Source organism: Pristis pectinata, chromosome 1 (assembly GCF_009764475.1).
Source record: "Pristis pectinata isolate sPriPec2 chromosome 1, sPriPec2.1.pri, whole genome shotgun sequence".
In the NCBI taxonomy this organism is placed as follows: Eukaryota; Metazoa; Chordata; class Chondrichthyes; order Rhinopristiformes; family Pristidae; genus Pristis; species Pristis pectinata.
The window spans coordinates 54211211-54231618 of NC_067405.1; the positions used below are offsets into that span (position 1 = coordinate 54211211).

Consider the following 20408-nt stretch of genomic DNA (forward strand, 5'->3'; position numbering starts at 1 on the left):
AAATTTAATCTGTAAGTATAGCACCAAAACTTTCCTCTCCACTACAACCCACTTCTTTTAAACCTTTCTTTCCTGGCCCCCATCCAACTTTCACTCACCAATATTGTTCAGAGAGGAGTCTGCCATCCTTCCCTGGTCTAACATACATGTTACTTCAGATCCATCAATGTGGTTGGCTCTTAAGTTCCACCTAAACATTAGCAAATTACTGGTTCAAGGACAATTATGGATGAGTAATAAGTATTTGCCTTGATGGTAACATCCAGGTCCTCAATAATGAATAAAAATACATCCACTGTGAGAAGATCGTGCACTGTGAGAAGATATTGCTACTCAGGCTAAGGCCATAAAATCCATCCAAATGACTAAATTTTCTCTGGTTTCCGCTGCCCAAGCATTAGACTCACTTCTTTCTCCAGTTTCATTCTTATCTTCCCTTGAACTCCCTTTGAGGTCACCTTGCCCACAAAATCCACCTTCTTCTTCTTCAAACCAATTCCCATTATTCACCATGCACATTCTCTCCCTGGCCATAACATGAGTTGATAACGTGAACAGTTCTCTCTCTATTCACAAGCTGCCACCACATCAATTTTCAAACCAGCTATCATTATGCAACACACAAAAAACCTTTTCTTGATGCCATTGAGCTTGCAGCCCAGTGCAACCTCCAACCTTCCCGCCCTCTCCAAAGTCCTTGAATGTGCTACCACTACTCAGATCTCTGCCTGTCTTTCCCAGAATCCCAGGGTTAAATCCATTCAATCAGATGCACACCCCAACAACAGCAGAAGCAGCCCTGTCAAGGTCAGAAAGTGATTGCTGCCATGGTAAACTAGCAGTCCTCACCACTCAACCATATTCTCCCTCTCCATCATCCAGCTGGGTGGACAGCATTCATTGACTTCTTGTTATTAGTTTTTGGTCATAGCCATGGTATCACCTGCAATGGCTTCGCTTCCTGTTCCTCGACAATTACATCTGGTGATCTATCCTTCGCCTCCTCCTATTCCTCATCTACATGCTACCCCACTAGCCACATCATCCAAAAGCAAAATATCTATTCACACAATGGCATTGATGACAATCAAACCTACTCACTCCTGCTTCTCTTCAACCTCTAATGTCCCTATATTGTCAGACTACTTCTCCAACATCCAGAATTGGATGGGCGGATATTTCTAAGTACTGTAAGGGAAGACAAAAGTCATTTTATATGGCCATCAGCACAATTTTGCTTCATTGCTACCAAAACCATTCTGTTCATGGCAAATGTCTTAGACTAAATAATACCATTTGCAACATTGGTTTCCCTGGGATCAGCTACCAACCACATGGAGTATCGTACATACATATAAACATATGAATTGGGTGCAGGAATAGCCACTCGGTCTCTCAATCCTATTTCATGATTTAATTTGATTGTAACTTCAACTCTGCATTCCCATCTAATGCAACCCTTTGCTTACTAAGTGTCAACCACTGCCTTGAAAATATTCAAAGACTTACAAGTCCTGATGCAGATCTCAACTTGAAACGTTGGCCATCCCTCTGCCTTCACAGATGCTGACTGACTTGCTGAGTTCTTCCAGCAATTTTTTTTTGTTCCAGACTACAGTCTTGAGAGAAATTGGGGATCTGGCTGCAAAAGTAACATAGTACATAATTAGCAATCAGCTTACTGAATTCTTAGAGAGTACGGGCTGTCTCAACCACTACTGCTTCTACTGTTAATATTTTTTTGAAATGCTCTTTAATATCTGTTTCTTTGATCAAGTTTTCTGTGAATATATCCTAATATCTACTTATGAGGCTCAGAGTTAAATGCTCCTCAGTAACAACTTTTAATCTTTTACCAAGTTAATGTTGTTATATAAAAGCAAGTAGTTTTTTTTTACTCTAGGTTAATAGATTATTTCTTAACTCTTGACTCAATCTGAATGATTTATTGATCTTTCACTGGTATTTATCTCTTTGTATTACTGTAATTACAAATCATTGGTATAGGTCACATGCCCTCTACCTTCCCTTTGCTTCCTAAACATGTAATAGCCTTCAAGAAGATCATCTTTATTGCAGTTCTTAATGGTCGAATCTAATAGCAAGAAATGCAGTGGACAAAATCTTCACCATGTATCAAATCCAAACAAAAAACTGGAGAACAACAACCATTATGCATGACAAGTTTTGACCTAACAAAAGCCCTCAACCACATCAATAAGAGGAATTGTCCCCAAAAATGTGTTAATACTTTTCACCTGCTCCATTTCAACATGCAAACCATGATCCTGACCAACAGATTCAAAATGGAACTGACTTCAGTAAAGGCAGGGATCCAGTAAGGTCGCACCATCTCACCAACCGTCTTCTCAATCTTCTTTGGCACAATGCCTCATCTCATCTTCAAACAAGCTCCCCGATTGCATAGAATTAATCTGCAGGATAATCAAGACACTGTTCAACTTCTGCTTCCTCCACTTCAAAGACCATGCAAAAATCAATGATCGAATTACAGTACACAGATGACCCTTACGTGTAAAATCACCTGGAGGTCACACTCCAAACAATTGGAGATACCTCATTTGAAGCATATGACAGAATGGGGTTCTTACGACAACATCCTGAAGACAAACATCCTTCACCAACCCATTCTCATCAAACAGCAACAGCCTGGTCGATCAAGGTCAGTGGCAAAATCTTGGAAGACATGACTTGTGCTTCATATCTCAAATGTCGACTTTCAGCGAGGGCTGATGTTGATTTTGAAGTCCACTTCTGCCTCCAGTGCACCAGCATATGCTTTACCCTTTGAGGAAAAGAGTGTTTAAAGATCAGGATCTCAAACTCAACACCAACCTCTAAGTCTACCGAACGGCGGTGATCCCCATCCTCCTGAATGCCTTGGAAACATGGGCAAATTAGAATAAGCACTGCAATCCTACCTTCAAAGGATCCTCTGAGAGGACAGGTGAATAAATGTCAGTGTTCTTTCTCTGGCCAACTATTCCTGCACTAACACACATACCACATTCAGACAACCCCACTGAACAGGCCACATTGTCTGCATTCAGACAACGAATTCCCAAAAAATGTCCTCAGTTCAGAATTCTGCCATGCCGAATAATTTCCAGGAGCCCAGAGAAAACTCCAAAAGCACTTCCTCAAAATGTTGGCGCCAGAAGCGTGGCAGCACTTGTGGGCTGCCCCCAGAACACTCTACAGAAAAGATGTGACTAATAAAGGTATCTTATCCTGGAGAAAGTGCAACATCAAGTAACTCATGGGAGTCCCTGGACCAAGACCACACAAATTGGAGGAGAATCATCTGTACAGGAACTGAATTCTTCCAACAAGAACATCTGAAAACCAACTGTAAACAGCATAAACAGAAATAATGTACAGCAACTCAAACTACCCACCCACCTATTTCAATTAGCACCTACCCATTTTAGATCTCATACAGGACTCACCATCCACTTCGAAACACATAGAACTCATGCATGTCCTCATACACCTCATGGGACCTCCAAATATCTTAAATATTTAGACATTAGAAACTCTGCAGATGCTGGAATCTGGTGCAACACACACAAAATGCTGAAGGAACTTAGCACGTCAGGTAGTATCTTTGGAGGGAAATAACCAGTCGACGTTTCGGATTGAGACCCTTCATCAGGACCTTCATCAATCCTGACGAAGGGTCTCGACCCAAACCGTCGACTATTTATTTCTCTCCACAGATGCTGCCGGACCTGCTGAGTTGCATTTTGTGCGTGTTGATATTAAATATTTAGTTGCAATTATATTTTCTGCATAGCCATCCAACAGCAAACATGCATTTATTCCCTGCACCCTCTCCCTGCCATTCGTGCTCTCTGACCCATACCTTTTATGTCACTCACATTCTGCGTTCACCCCTCCTATCACCCGCTCCTTACCTGCTGCCCATCACTACAACCCTACCCCGGCCTTCACTCCTCTCTCTTGTCCCTACCCTTTCATATTCTTCTACCTCGCCCCTACTCTGTCACTATCAATCCTCTGGCCCCTCCTCTACCACTCACATTCTTTTGTACCACCTCCTTTGCTCCACCTAATTTCGTCATTCTCACTCCGCTGCCCTACCTCTTCCGTCACTCTCACTTCTCTATCCCGCCCCTCTCCGTCACTCACTCCTGTGCCTCACTCCTTCGCTGTCATTCATCCCTCAACTCTGTCTCTCCTGGTCACTCATCTCTCTGTTCTTCATCCTTAACCATCACTCTACCATCCTCATCATTCCCTCTCTGATCTGCCACTCCTCCGTCCCTCACAGTCTGCCCCGCCCCGTCACACAGTCTGCCCCGCCCCTCCTCGTCACTCACAGTCTGCCCCGCCCCGTCACACAGTCTGCCCCGCCCCTCCCCGTCACTCACAGTCTGCCCCGACCCTCTTCCGTCACTCACCCATATGCCCCGCCCCTTCCCTGTCAATCACCAGTTTGTCCCGCCCCTCCTCCGTCCCGCATTCCGGGTGACTCCAACGTGCTGGTGACGTCAGGGGTCGGAGGTTGGCCACGATGGTGGAGACGGCTGTTCCGCCGCCATCGGTGCGCTTGGTTCCCTACGGCGGCAACAGGATCAACTACCGCAAGCCTGTCTTCTCCATCGACAGCAAGTGAGCGACGAACGCGCTGGTGCCGCGGGCCTGAGACGCGGGCGGGGAGAGGGAAGTGGGCGGAGGATCTGCCCCGGCGAGTGGCTGCGTCAGCCACGCGGGTCGCCATGCTGGAGAATGGGAGGGGAGGGGGGGAGGGGGGAGAGGGGGAGGAGAGGGGGCGGAGGTGGAGGGGGAGAGGAGAGGGGGCGGAGGGGGAGGGGAGGAGGGGGAGAGAGGGATGGGGGGAGGGGGGAGAGAGGGATGGGGGGAGGGGGGAGGGAGGAGGGGAGTGGGAGGGCGGGTTGGTGGTGGCGGCAATGGGACCATCACAGCCAAAGGAGTGTTGTAAAGAGGGGCTTCTTTGGTGGGAAAGGCACCAGCCAATCTAAGCGGAGCAGGATCCCATCAGCACCGTTACCGAACCTGCTAGTTGGTATTCGTCTATTATTGTCACTTGCACTGAGGTACAGTGAAAAACTTGTCTTGCATACTGATTGTACGGATCAATTCATTACACAGTGCAGTTACATTGGGTTAGTACAGAGTGCATTGAGATAGTACAGGTAAAAACTATAACAGTACAGAGTAAAGTGTCACAGCTACAGAGAGAGTGCAGTGCAATAAGGTTCAAGGTCACAACAAGGTAGATCGTGAGGTCATAGTCCATCTCATTGTATAAGGGAATCCTTCAATAGTCTTATCACAGTGGGGTAGAAGCTGTCCTAAAGTCTGGTGGTATGTACCTTCAGGCTCTTGTATCTTTTACCTGATGGAAGAAAAGAGAATGACCTGGGTGGGTGGGTGGGGTCTTTGATTATGCTGGCTGCTTCACCAAGACAGCAAGAGGTAAAGACAGAGTCCAAGGAGGGGAGGCTGGTGTCCATGATGCGCTGGGTTGTGTTCACAACTCTCTGCAGTTTCTTGTGGTCCTGGGCAGAGCAGTTGCCTTACCATACTGTGATGCATCCAGATAGGATGCTTTCTATGATGCATCGATAAAAGTTGGTGAGTGTCAAAGGGGACAAACCAAATGTTATCGATTGGGAGGGATAATTTGACCACATCAGCTGGGATAATATACTGACATGCATTGAGTATTGGTTATTGGGTAGAAAGCAAAACTTGTGGGGTACCACAGGGATTAGTATTTGCTTTTCACCGTCTGCATCAACGATTTTGCAGCGAGAGAGATCAAATGTCATATTTCCGCATTTACTGATGATACAAAACTAAGTTTGTAAATAAGGATGGAAAATGTAAAGAGACTTCAAAGGGAAATATACAAATGGAATGGGCAAAAACACTGGTACAATATCATGTGGAAATAATTGAAGTTATCCACTTTGGTGTACAAAACAGAAAAATAAATTATGCTTTAAGTGGTGAGAGATTGGGTATGAGTTTCAGAGAGACCTGGGTATCTTTGTTTTCAAGTCATTGAAGGCCAACACAAGTGCATCAAGCGATTAGGAAGGGACATGGTATTCTGCCAGGCATTTATTATGAAAGAATATTAATAAAGATAGCAACAGACTGTCTGCCGGAGGACACAGCGGGTTAAGCAGCATCGGTGGGGGGGGGGGGGGGGAATTGCTGATGTTCAAAGCCTGCAGGTTCTGATGCTCCAGGTTCTGGCATCTGCAGTCTCTTGTGTCTACATGAGTAAATATGTCTCGCTGCAAATATAAAGGGCTGCAGTGGGACTGTAACTGCAGTATTATGTACAGTTTTGGTTTCCATACCTGAAAAGGGGATTTAATTCCCATGGAGGGAATGTGGTAGAAGTTCACTAGACCTGTTCCAGTTTTGTACCATCAGTAAATGTGGAAATATGACATTTGATATATGTCTCTACCTCTCTATCTCTTTCTCTATATATCTTTCTCTCTATCTCCGCCAAATCATTGATACAGATGGTGAAAAGCTGAGGCACAAAAACCTGTAGTGCCCCACTAGTCACAGCATGCCAGCCTGAGAAAATGCAACTTATTGTCACACTTAGCTTTCAACCCAATAACCAATATTCAACGCATGTCAGTTTATCTCACGAGGTGAGATTAAGGACACAAGGCCTGTATTCTTCAGAGTTTAGAAGAATGAGAGGAGGTCACGTTGAAACGGACAAAATTCTCACAGGTTTGAGCAGGCTTGATGCTGGGAGCTTTTCCTGTCTGAGGAATCTGGAATCTGTGCGCAGTCTCAGAATAAGCAGTGAACCATTTAGGGCTGAGATGGGGAGAAATTTTTTTGCTCTGAGTAGTGAATCCATGAAAATCTCTCCTCCAGAAGACTGTGGCGCTTCAGTTATTGACTTCATTAAAAGCAAACATAACTAGATTTTTGGATGTTAAGGAAATTGTGGAATTTGGGGATACTGCAGGAAAGTGGTTTTAAGGTAGATTGGCTATGATCTTGATGTGTGGCAGAGCCGGTACAAAGGGCCACGCGACCCATCTGTGCTCGTACTTCTCTCATTTTCTTACGAGTTACGAGTCCTATGTTCTTTGAGATGGTGTCATGGATTCCTTTACTTTTGACATGTATTGGACACGTCCATCCTCGGATAAAGACTCTGACTATCTACCTTTTCTATGCCTCTCATAATTTTATATACTTCAATCAGGTCACCCCTTCAGCCTCCAAAGCTCTAGAGAAAACAATCCGAGCTTGTCAAATACTCTCTAATCCAGGCAACATCTTGGTGAACTTCTGCACTCTCTCCAAAGCCTCCATATCTGTAATGCAGCGACCAGTATTGCAGGCAATATCCCTTAAGATCTAACTATCCCTCAATCATTCTTCACCATACAGAGCCTTCTCACCCTCTCTGGTTGTGTATTACAAAGAATTTGGGGAAAAAGAATTGTTACATTTAGCTTGAATAGCTGATCCTTTAATTAGAGACTATGACCCCTGGTTCTTGATACCACTACCAGAGGAAGCATCATCTGTGCATTTACTCTGTCAAGCACTTTAGTAATTTCATACGTGTCAATGTAGTCACCTTTTATATTTCTAAAATCAAGATTGTACTCAGTCTGCTTAATCTCACCTTGTATAATGGGCATGTCATTTCAGGGAATCAATCTGGTGAACCTTTACTGCACTCTCTGAATCATAATCATATCCTCCTGGACTCCATCTAATTGGAACAAGATATTTTTACCCTGTTACTCAAATCCTCTTGGGGAAAAGCCGACAAACCATTTATCTTTCTAATAGATTAGAAAACCTGCATTTTAACTTTTAAGTAATTCATGCACACTGGAGAATAGTCCCTTTGAATGCCACCGCTTTTCAATTGCTCACAACTTTAAAAAAAAATTTCTGTTTTTCCAGCAAATTGCATATTATTTGATATCTTTATTCATTAATGGATTTTTCTGACTTCAGTGTGCAAATAGAAAATGATTTAAAATGATAATTGAAATATAATTTAGAGCACTGTTATTGCTGGACTCCTCTAAGAGCAAACAATTTTTGGCACTAAAACTATCTTGTCCTTCAAAGGAGACAGATACCAAGTTATTAATAGAGCTCAAAGAATGAGCAGTTGTTTTTGGCCACACTATAAACTGTACTAGTGATTTTATTGTGACTCTTTACTAAAGACAATGGTCTGATTTGTTGAAACTTCAGCTGAATTTGGAAATCACAAGTTTATCAAGAAATATCAAGATGGTTTATTCTGAATTCGTGCATCAGGGTGCAGTCCTGATGTAGGGTTTCAACCCAAAAGCCTGAAACTTCCAACAGTTCCCCCCACCCACCACAGATGCTGCCTAGCCCAATGAGTTCTTCTAGCAAATTGTTTGTTGCTCCAGATTCCAGCATCTGCTGCCTCCTATGTCTCTATTCTGAATTCCTGTCTGCTTTGGGCAAACCCCATCCCACTAACATCAAAAAGTGTCCACTATTTTTAATATTTAAGACCTGATCTCTTTATCTTCCTTCATGATCCATTACATTACTTTCCATTGCTGTCAACTATATTCAGATCTGAACTGTGTTAATCTCTCACCTGTGTGCTTGCTGATTGCTGCTGAGATTCACTATTCCCCTAAGTATCAAATTTATAGTGTTCCTACTCATCATTAAATGACTAAGATCTCTCCTCACCCTATTTCAACTTTCCAGCCTCCTGAATGTCCTTTAATTCTTCTGTTTTTTATGCATGCTTTCTTTTTTTTAGCACACTTAGTAGTAAGTAACAGATGATTGGGTCTTGGTCTAGCGTTTCTCCCTAAAAGGCCTTTTCCCACCGTGCTGTGTTCTCCATCTTTTCAAAACTCTGTCAAGTTCCAGTGCTGTATTACATTTGCTCCCTCTATGGAGCAGTGTGTGCTGATTTCTAATTCAGTACTGTGTACAAATATAGTTTTTCCTAGATCTCCTTTGTTTAGGCTTTTTCGAGGTACTAGACAAGGTTGCTTGTTAAGCCCTTTATTATTTGATATTGCTTTAGAACCCTTGGCTATTGCACTCTGGGACTCTTCAAATATATGTGGCATTAGTCGCGGACAGAAGATTCATAAGATATCTCTTTACGCAGATGACCTGTTACTTTATATTTCTAATCCGGAGGAATCTATCCCCGCAGTACTATCACTACTAGATCAGTTTAGTGTTCTTTTTTCTGGCTATAGATTAAATCTTAATAAGAGCAAACTTTTTCCATTAAATATGCAAACCCCAATTTATAGGCAATTACCTTTTAGATTGGTAACTGACTATTTTATGTATTTAGGTGTTAAAATTACCAAGAAACATAAGGACTTATTTAAAGCTAATCTATTGCCTTTAATTGACCATGTTAAACAATTATTTACTAAATGGTCCCCACTGTCTTTATCATTGGTAGGCCAAATTAATGCAGTTAAGATGAATATTTTACCAAAATTTTTATATTTATTTCAAGCAATTCCAACTTTCATCCTGAAATCTTTTTTTTGACACTATTGATTCTAAAATTCTTTCATATATTTGGCAGAATAAAAACCCAAGGTTAAGAAAGAGATACTTACAAAAACTAAAAAAGGATGGTGGTATGGCCCTGCCTAACTTTAGATTATATTATTGGGCAATTAATATCAGATATTTAATTTTTTGGATACAAAATTCAGATGTAATTCTATGCCCCAAATGGGTACACCTTGAGCACCAATCAGTACTTGAATTTTCATTAGTTTCTATTTTAAGAGCTTCACTCCCTTTTGCACTTGCCAAATTAAGTAAACATAAGATTAACCCAATTGTTAAACATACAATATGAATATGGTTTCAAGTCCGTAAATTTTTTGGATTGAATAAACTTAACCTGTCAAGTCCCATTCAATCTAATTTTTTCTTTCATCCATCCGGAGTTGACTCAGCTTTTTCCATATGGAAAAGGAAGGGAATAGTATGTTTTCGTGATTTATTCATTGATAACTGTTTTTCATCTTTTAAACAATTGTCTCAATACAATTTGCCTAGATCACACTTTTTTCGATATTTGCAGATTAGAAATTTTTTAAAAGCTACTATACCCTCTTTTCCGACACCTTACAAAATTGAAATTACGGAAAAAATTTTAGGTCTTAATCCTTATCAGAAGGGCTTGATAGCAATAATCTATGATTTAATTATGAAAATACGTCTAGAATCACTGGACAAAATTAAGAATGAATGGGAAAGCGAACTCCAGACATCTTTACCTACAGAGACTTGGAAGAAAATTCTTCATTTAGTTAATACATCTTCAATGTGTGCCAGACACTCGTTGATACAGTTTAAGGTAGTTCACAGGACCCATATGTCAAAAGATAAGTTAGCCCATTTTTATCACCATATAAATCATATATGTGACAGATGTAAGTCGAATGTGGCTTCTTTGACACATATGTTTTGGTCCTGTCCTCTTTTGGGAAAAATATTGGAAAGACATTTTTAACATTATTTCAAATGTATTGAAGATTGATTTACAACCTCACCCTGTCCCTGCAATTTTTGGATTATCAAGGATAGAGTCTGGCCATTTATCTGCTTCCGCTAACCGTATAATTGCCTTTGTTACATTAATGGCCAAACGATCCATTTTGCTTAAATGGAAGGATCCAATACCCCCTACAACTTTTCAATGGTTCTCTCAAACTATATAGTGTTTAAACTTGGAAAAAATTAGGAGTGGTACTGTTGATCCTTTGCTTAAATTTGAAGATATTTGGAGTCCATTTATTTAATATTTTCACATGATATAGATCCCTTTTCAATAACTTTCCAACTTAGAGGAACGGAGTTGACGACATAATATTGCTCTGTTTCTACAGAGAAATTTCAGTTCAGTCTTTTTTGTTTGTTTTTTTGAAATTTTTCTATTTAGCTTAGTTTGGTTTGATATATTGTTTATAATTTTTCTTATTGATTTGGGGATTTTTTTCTCTTTTTTAATATAATAAGTCTTTTTCTTTCCTTTCTTTTATATTATATTCATTTACTAAGAGATAGTTGGATCGATTTTTTTATATTATATTGTTCTTTATGATTATCTAGGCCATGATTGTTCTCCTGATTTCTTTGTATTACATGTACAAACATTGATGTTATATATTAATCTGTATTAATTTGAAAACTAATAAAAAGATTGAAAAGAGAGTTTTTCCTTTCTGTATAATGTTTTTTTCTGCTTCTGTAATATTTTTACATCAGTCACTGCAGACATTTTGTATTAATGTACCTTTGCCTTTTAAGTTTAGCAATTGTAATCATGGAATGGTGTGATATACAGTTTTATGTCTATGTGTATTAAAAAGACAAAACAGATGAAATAAATGTAACTTGTTTTGCTGTTGGTTTCTTTTACTAATTTTCAATAAAAAAACTTTAACTTTTATATAATGTTTTGCAGATATTTGTTTTGTGCCTCAGGAGACCTTGTGAAAGTATATAGCACTGCCACAGAGGAATGTATACATGAATTGCAAGGGCATAAGGATCTAGTTACAGGCATTCAGCTTAATCCGCAAAACCATTTGCAGGTAAGGAAGTCTTAACCATTCATTACAACACAGAGCATCATAAATAGTACTTTATGAACTGTAGTCACAAATGCAACACAGGAAATGCTACAGCCAATATGCACTGGGTGAGCTCGCTCAACAGTACCTAACCTGGTGCCCAGATTTGGCCAGAGTTCAATGGGCACTTCTAACCCTAGGAAATTATCTTCTCAACCAAAGGTACAAGATGGATTTTGAGCCTAGATTTATTTTCCTCGTATGACCTAATGAAAAGCTATTGGCAGATCCTATCTGGCAAGATTTGTCATTGCACGTGATATAGTCACTGTGGTGTCAATTAATATGAAGAGAAGGGATAAATGGAAAATTGTATCTCAATGCTACCTGAGTAATCAAGATGGTGATGTAATCAAAAAAGGTTTTTCTCAGAATAAATTATCACTAAGCTGCGAGATTCTGCAGACGCTGGAATCTGGAGCAACACACACAAAATGCTGGAGGAACTCAGCAGGTCGGGCAGCATCTATGGAGGAAAATAAACAGTCAACAGTCCTGATGAAGGGTCTTGACCTGAAACGTCGACTGTTTATTTCCCTCCATAGATGCTGCCTGACCTGCTGAGTTCTTCCAGCATTTTGTATGAGTTATCACTAGATTGTTTGATCTTTCAGAAAATTATTTCTGTAATGAAATAGCTGATTGATTTCTTTTAGACACATTCCCTCAAAACCCTTTTGCTTAAACTACAACCACAAAAGGCATTGAATTATAATTTTTGTAGGAAGAAAGGTAAAGGTTTTTAAATGGTAATAAACAAGTAAGTGTTGATGGCCAGAGGGACCTTCGTGTGCTGGTTCATGATGGAGGAAGTAAATGTGCACGTGCAACGAGAAAGTGAAACGCAAAATGATGAAAGTCTTCCTGCCTTTTTACACAGATTGGTTAGATCACGCTTGGCATACTGTTATGGTCTTTTATCTAATGAACAATATACATGCCCCTCACACAGTGAAACATGCCCCATAATGAAGGTGTTCTCTTGTCAGAAGAGATTTAAGGCTGACCTATGCTCACTAGAGTTGGAAGAATGAGAAGTGATCTCAGTGAGACAAACAAGGCTCTGAGAGGCTAGATGCTGAGAGATTATTTCCTTGGACTGCAATTCTGGGACTATGAGACACGTTTTCAGGTTAAGGGATTGATCATTTATGACCAAAATGAGTGATTTTCTTCACTGAGCGAAGTCCAAGTTCTTGGCGTCAAGAGAACACCAAAGGTTTTCACCCCTCTTAATGACTGTGTATATTCAAGGAGTTAAAAGTGGCTACTGAACTCTAGCTAAAGAGCCAAGGGACATGTAAGTGACAAAAGCAGAGGATCAGACATGATCTTAATGACAGAGCAAACTTAAGGGAGTGCAAGGTCTGTTCGTACTCCAGCATCTGACCACAGATCACATATTCTTTTTCCTAGGAGAGACACTGTAATTAAGTTTTGGTCAGGGAATGTTCAGGAGAGATGAGATCTAGCTTAGCTTGAGAAAAGGAGAATCCAAAGTCCAAATAATTAATTGGAGGAAGACCAGTTTCAATGGGTTCAAAGTGGGTCTGGTCCAGGTAAATTGGAACTAAAAATTGACAGGCCAAATGAGGAATTTTGAAGAGGATAATGGTAGATTGCAGCAGGACATAAATACACTGGGTGGAGTGGCGTATGAAGTTTGATGTAGGAAAGTGTGAGGTGGTGCATTTTGGTAGGAAGAATGTGGAGAGGCATGGAATAAAGCATACTATTCTAAAGGGATTGCAGTAGCATAGAGACATGGGTTATGTATGCACAAATCATTGAATGTTGTGGGCAGATTAAGAAAGCAGTTCATAAAGTACACATGATTCTGGGCTTTATCAATAGAGGCATAGTATAAAAACAGGGAAGTTAAGCTGTCTCTTCATAAAACACTAATGAAACCACAACTTGAATATTGTGTTCAGTTCTGAACACCACATTATAGAAAAGATGTGAAGATACTATAGAAGGTCAAGAAAAAGTTTGAGCATGGTTCCTGGAATGAAGGACTAGAGTTGCAAGATAGATGGGAAGATCAAGGATTAAGAGACACATCTAAAAACAAAGAGAAGAGAATGAAGAGCAATATTAGGAAAACTTTTACTCAGTGTGTGGTTGGAATCCAAAATGCAGTAACTGGAGATATAATGGAGACATATTCCATTGTGCCCTTCAAGTAGGAGTTGGATAAAAATTTGCAAGGCTATGGAGAAAGGACCAGTGAGTGGAACCGGAGAGTTGCTCTGACAGAGAGCTGCCCCCACCTGTGCAGTATTCACTCTGATTCTAAAGGAATCATGTTTTAAAAATATGAAGTTTTTTGTCAATTACTGCATTTTTAACAGGATAACTCTTCAAATACAGTACAGATGTCACATAAGCTTTGCTTTCTCCTCTCATGTGGATTTTGGATATTTTGCTTCATATGTCAGAGACTATGTGTATCAAGCTTCCATTAACTAATGCTTGGCATTAGTTCTTTGATCAAGATGGATCTCGGTGGTATTTTCTTTCCTCTTTTTTTTAGCAGAAAGGGAAATGACCTCAGCATTCATAACCAAGCAGAATTCCCTCCCAGAAGATGATCTAGTAGGGCTTTTCTCCTGCTATTGATGAGACCTTAAATAGTGACTATCACATTTGTATCAAAAGTTCAAGTAAACATAAATCTTTTGTAGAGATTGATTGTCTTTTAAATTTGTAACTAATTATTTTGTCATTTGTTGACAGCTATACTCTGCATCATTAGATGGCACCATCAAGCTTTGGGACTTCACTGATGGAATCTTAATAAAAGTAAGTGGTGCAACATTTCTGAATCATAGAATGAAGAATCATTTTATTTAAAAACAAGCATAGTAACTTTTTTTTCTCCTGTCCAGACATTTTCAGTGAATGTTAAATTACTTGCTTTATACACACCTGCTGTTGATCTGAACACCGTCTTTGCTATTATTCCAAGTGTAAAAGGTCAGTGAGCAGCAAAATTTGTAACTTATTTAAGTAAGAGTGTTTTTTCTTGCTAATATTGTATTATGCATACAGTTACAAACAAAAATACATGTAAAGATAATCTAACCCAATAAAGTTAACCACTGGGTCAATTTGAACATGACTCCAGTGATTGTGCACTGCAATACAGAAGTCAGGAATGAGCTGTAAGTTGGGACATATGCCGGCAGACTCAGCACTGAGTCTGAGGACAGAGTGCAAGTGTTCAAGCTGAACTGGATGTATTTGCATCTAGCCCCTCAGACCTAAAATGAAGTTAAGTTGTTTTGATTATTATTAATTAATTTGCAGGTGTTTTCAAGTAAATATTTAATATTTTAATAAATGTTAATATAATTGTTTAAATCATTCTGAAATGTTTATAATCTTTGATACTTTGTGTGGTATACTTAATGATTGATTTGTAATCTGTATTGTATAGTATTTCAGTTGGTGTCCATCAATCTGCCCAAGTCAACTGCCCAAGAAGTTGATGCAAAAGATTTTTCTGTCATTTTGGAAGATGTATGTCAGTCACCAAAATCAACAGCTTTTGGAAGAGAGGTATAACTCTTTGATTGTCCAGCTTGAAAAAGTGATTCTTTTTATGTAATTGTCAAAGTAGTAAATCAGAGTTACCAATATTGAAAGCAGTTTGTGCTTCGTGTTGACTCTGATGGTAATCTTTATACAGTGATGTTTACATGTTATTGTACAGTAGTCTGATTTTTATTTGTGGGAGGTGGAAAAATATAACTTCGGTTGCTGCTTTTTTCCACTGGAGAATTTCTTAAACAAGGTGACATACAAAAATAACATTTTATCTGTTTATAGTTTACTGTGGGTGAATTACAAGATGAGGTTGGGGTTGGACAGTTTACTAAGAGCTGCAAAATGGGGAAAAAGCAGTATTGGCAGTTCATGTACCTTTGGTAAAGGTTTGGGTATTTAATGAGGTAGTTGTAATGGTGTAGAAATATACAGTTCTCAGCAAATTTTACTCGGTTGTTTTTTGGCAAGTTGAATTTTGTTTAAGCTGGTCTGAATGCAAATGTTTGCTGATTGCGCGTCGTTAACAATTCCTTAGCGAATGGTACAGTCCATGCCTGCGTGCAGCATGACCTAGACCATACTGAGAAAAGGGCTGAAAAGTGGCGGGTATCAGTTGTGCCACAAAGGTCCAAGGCAAAATTTTCCAATGAGGGAGAGTCTGATCAATATCCTGTGGGTGATTATTAAACAGAAACTCATCTGGAGCAAGCAACTGCATAAATACCATGGCTAAAAGAGCAGGTCAGATGCTGGGTGCCCTGTGGCAACTGATTTGCCTCTTGTCTGTATGGCACAAGTCAGGAGTGTGATGGAATACTCTCCACTTCCCTGGGTCAGTACAGCTTAACAACACAAATAAAAATCATCATGCTCTCCAGGACAAAGCAGCCCATTTGACTGGCATCCTGATAGACACCCTAAACATTTGCCACTACCTTCTTCGAGACAATTAGGGATGGGCAGTAAATTGTTGTTTTATCAGTAAGGCCCAGATCCCAAAAAAAAGCAGTTTTTTTTGTATATTGCTTCTTTATTAATTAAGATTTAATTTCATTTGTTTTAACAGGGTGACTATGTTGCTTCAGTTAAAAGGCTTGAGCTCCAAGTGTTTTTCTTCAAGAAGAAAAAGCACTTCAGGTAATCCTTGATTCATTCATAGGTGTGCAAGTATATTATTTTTAGCACATCAAACTAACCTGGAAAACAGTGTTTCCAGTTGAGTAAACAGCATAATAATTCTGCTTTGTTTTAAGGTTTCCTTTGAGTGCCAAACAATGCAGAGGAAGTTCTAATGCATTCACCTGTGTAGCCTGTCATCCAAAGGAAGATTGTATAGCGACAGGTCACCAAGATGGCAAAATCCGTCTCTGGTATGGTGTTGTTATTACTTGGATTGAATTCATTTATCTTTGACAAGCAGCCTGCAATTTGATTTGCTTTTGGTTTCTGCCATTTGATAAGGCCTTTCTTTGTGCATACTGAAATTAGAATAAGTATTTTTGATATTGTTATGCATAGCTTGCAGAGGAATTCTCTATTCCATTTCCCGATGTGCATTAACAAAAGTACAGGCGATAAAGTAGCATTTATTATTTGTGACACCTGCAATCCTGGTTTTGGCCTGAATTTTATTGGCAAATGGCATTAATCAGCCAGGAGCTTGAGAAGTTGCATGTAAGCCCAAAAAAAACTACACTTTGAAACTATCAACAAAGATAAATTGGATTGAAATTAAATTTTGTAAATTGAGTTGTAATGAATGTGACTGACCTTTTCCTCTCTTAGGTCTTTCTTTAATTTGGGAACTACCTGAAAGAGATACTTCTGGCTATAAAATGGCCATTGCCATTCATTATTAACTCTTCCTGCCCTGCCTTTTTTTTTACAATTTATAAACCTGACAAACACACAAATGTTTCACACCCTCTTTCTTTGTAATGTTGAGTACATGGTTGCAAAAGGCATAATTTGTTGAGAAAGTCATTATGTATAATATTTTCTCCATCAGTGTTTTACTCATCACACATGATCAATGTAACAAAAGGATGTTCTATAGTTTTAAATAAATAACTGGTACTAGGAGACTAATAAATGCAAATATCAAAATGACACAATCTACCTCGTTATGACCTTGCACCTTTTTGTCTACCCACACTTCACCTTCTCTGTAACTGCAACACTTTATTCTACATTCTGTTATTGTTTTACCTTGTACTACCTCAGTGCACTGTTGTAATGAATTGATCTGTATGAACGGTATGCAAGACAGGTTTTTCACTGTACATCGGTACATGTGACAATAATAAACCAATTTACCAAATCTTCATATACTTTTGAACATAAAAATGGAATAAACAATTAAAAAGAGAATCTTTTCCATATTTTTTCCAGAACCTTAACTGAGAAAACATAATTCAATACAGACTATAAATCTAACCTGCAGTGTTCTATAATTAATATATATATATTATTACTATAGTATCACTTGTCTTCAGAGCGGCACTGCATATTAGCAAATGGGCCACAGTGCTAGAGACATGAATCAATGAACAGCCAGACATTTTGTATTATGAAGCACTTCTAAGTATTTATCATATAAGTAATTATGTTATTTTACAATGCATACCACAAACAGAGCTATTCCAGCTTCAAAATGTTTTTTAATTGTCATTGTTCAATGTCCCACATTTAATGAGAGAAAAATTAGATTCCTCTTCTTTAGGTTCTGGAACTTGCTTGACTCAATTTATAATTCACAGGTGGAAATTTAATGACAAAAAAGAGTATACGTATTCTTCACTGCATTGGCACCACGATGCTGTCAATGATTTGATCTTCTCAACAGAAGGTAGGAAACAAACAATTTGCTTTCGAGCCTGAATTTCCTGGGGTGTATAAACAGATTTTAAAACACATTGTTAATATTTAAGGTAAGTTTTAAAAGTTTGCTTTAGTACAAACATGAAGTACATAAGAACAAAAGAAATAGGAACAGAACTAGGCCATGTGGTGCTTTGAACCTACTCATTAAGATCATAGATAATCATCTACCAAATGCCATTTTCTTGCACTATCCCCATATCGCATGATTGAATACCTAGGTCTCCTAATCTGTTTTGAATAAACTGTGTCTGAGCCTTCACTGTCTTCTTCACCACCAAATACATGAAAAAATGTCTTATCTCAGTCCTAAATACCTGTCCTGTATTTGGAGACTGAGCCCTGGTTCTAGATCCTCAGCCAGGGAAAACGTCTTTGGAGAATATAAACCTAGTCAACTCATACTCCCCTCATATGGCAAACCCACTGTCCCCAGAACCAGACTAGTGAGTCTTCACTGCACACCGTATGCCCTTTTCAGGTAAAGAGACCAAAATTGTTCATTGTTACTAGGTACAGCCCTACCAAGGCCCTTTACATTTTCAGCAAGACATCTTTCCCTGTACTCAAATCCTCTCATAATAAAGGTCAACATTTCCCTTCCTAATCACTTGCTGCACCTGCATGTTGGCCTACCCAATCTCTTGCCATTTAAAATATACCTACTTTTCTGCAGTAAAATAACTGCAGAAAGTAGAGAAACGAAAGACTGCAAATGCTGGAATCTAGATGAAAAACACGATGATGCTGGAGGAACTCAGCAGGCCAGGCAGTATCCGTGGAGAAAAGCAGGCAGTCAACGTTTCGGGTCAGGACCCTTCTTCAGGACTGAAGATAGGAAAAGGGGAAGCCCAATATATAGGAGGGAAAAGCAGAGCAGTGATAGCTGGACAAAAGAGGGGAGGTGGGGTGGGCACAAAGTGGTGATAGGTAGATGCAGCTAAGAGATAGTGATAGGCAGGTGCGGGGGAGGAAAGATCCATCAGGAGATGGGTAAAAGGTAAGAAGAGAGGAAAAAAAAGGCTAGGAAAGGGAAGAAGAGAAGAATCATGGAGGGTGGGGGGGAGGTGGGGGTTACCTAAAGTGGGAAAATTCAATATTCATGCTGACAGGCTGCAAGGTTCCAAGATGAAAAATGAGGTGCTGTTCCTCCAGTTTGTGCTTGGAATTCTCCTGGCAGTGGAGGAGGTCGAGGACTGTCATATCAGTGACAGTGTGGGAGGCGGAGTTGAAGTGACTGGCAACGGGGCGATGTAGGTCGTGGTTACAGACAGAGCGCAGCTATAATAGAGGCAACAGTGGGTTTGTAGAAGATGTTAGTGAATAAGGAATCTCCTGAGATGGAGATGGAAAGATCAAGGAAGGAGAGAGAGGTGTCAGTGATAGTCCAAGTGAATTGGAGAGCTGGGTGAAAATTAGTGGCGCAATTTATGAAACTGTCGAGTTCTGCATGGGTACAACAGGTGGCACCAATGCAGTCGTCGATATAGCGGAGAAAGAGTTGAGCAATGGGGCTGGAGTAGGCTTGGAACAGATACTGTTCACCGTAGCCAGTGAAGAGGCATGCATAGCTGGGGCCCATGCGAGTGCCCATAGCTACGCTCTTGGTCTGTAGAAAGTGAGAGGAATCGAAAGTGAAGTTGTTAAGGGTGAGGATAAGTTCAGCCAGGCGGAGGAGAGTGTTAGTGGAAGGGGACTGGTTCTGTCACTGGTCAAGAAGGAAGCAGTCGTCAGTGAAGCCATCATGATGGGGAATGGAGGTCCATGATGAAGATGAGGTTCTGCATGCTGGAGAACTTAAAGCTAAGGAAGAGTTAGAGAATGTCTGATATGTCACGGACATAGGTGGGAAGGGATTGGATCGGTGGGGGACAGGATAGTGTCCAGGTGGGAGGATACGAGCTCCATGGGGCAAGAACATGCAGAGACAGTAGGTCTGCCGGGACAGTCCTTCTTGTGGATTTTGGGGAGGAGATAGAAACAGGCAGACCTAGATTGCGGGACTATCATGTTGGTAGCTGTGGGGGGGGAGATCTCCCAAGGTGATGAGGTTAGTGATGGTGCAGAAGATAATGTCCTGGTGGTCCTCCATGAAACTTAGCATGTCACTTATCCATGAAAAATTACATATGGACACAGATAAGATTACTTTGTATGAGCACAATTTGAGCATGGACCATATTGGATATAACTTGTAACAGCAGCAGGATTTTATAAGAAATGTCGTCGTCGTCATCATCTTATTTAGGACCTTTAATGTTCACTCGAGGGAACCTATTTAGA

The 20408-nt window shown here is 39.9% G+C and overlaps 1 protein-coding gene and 1 long non-coding RNA gene across 2 annotated transcripts in view; one reads left to right on the forward strand and one right to left on the reverse strand.

The window, feature by feature from the left end:
- Positions 1–1509: 1509 nt before the first annotated feature.
- LOC127574630 (uncharacterized) lies at positions 1510–3652 on the reverse strand. The gene is made up of 4 exons (XR_007956940.1): positions 2943–3652; positions 2534–2806; positions 2351–2435; positions 1510–1642 (listed from the first exon to the last, which is right to left on the reverse strand). It is a non-coding gene; the product is annotated as an uncharacterized LOC127574630 (long non-coding RNA).
- Positions 3653–4505: 853 nt separating this feature from the next.
- Positions 4506–20408, forward strand: part of wdr75 (WD repeat domain 75) — a 31673-nt gene continuing 15770 nt past the window's right edge. Inside the window, exons 1-8 of the mRNA XM_052013789.1 lie at positions 4506–4656; positions 11525–11654; positions 14433–14498; positions 14585–14672; positions 15136–15257; positions 16312–16382; positions 16499–16615; positions 18005–18093. Coding sequence (XP_051869749.1) covers positions 4559–4656; positions 11525–11654; positions 14433–14498; positions 14585–14672; positions 15136–15257; positions 16312–16382; positions 16499–16615; positions 18005–18093 — 781 coding nt within the window. The 5' untranslated portion in view covers positions 4506–4558. The remainder of the gene's footprint in view (positions 4657–11524; positions 11655–14432; positions 14499–14584; positions 14673–15135; positions 15258–16311; positions 16383–16498; positions 16616–18004; positions 18094–20408) is intronic.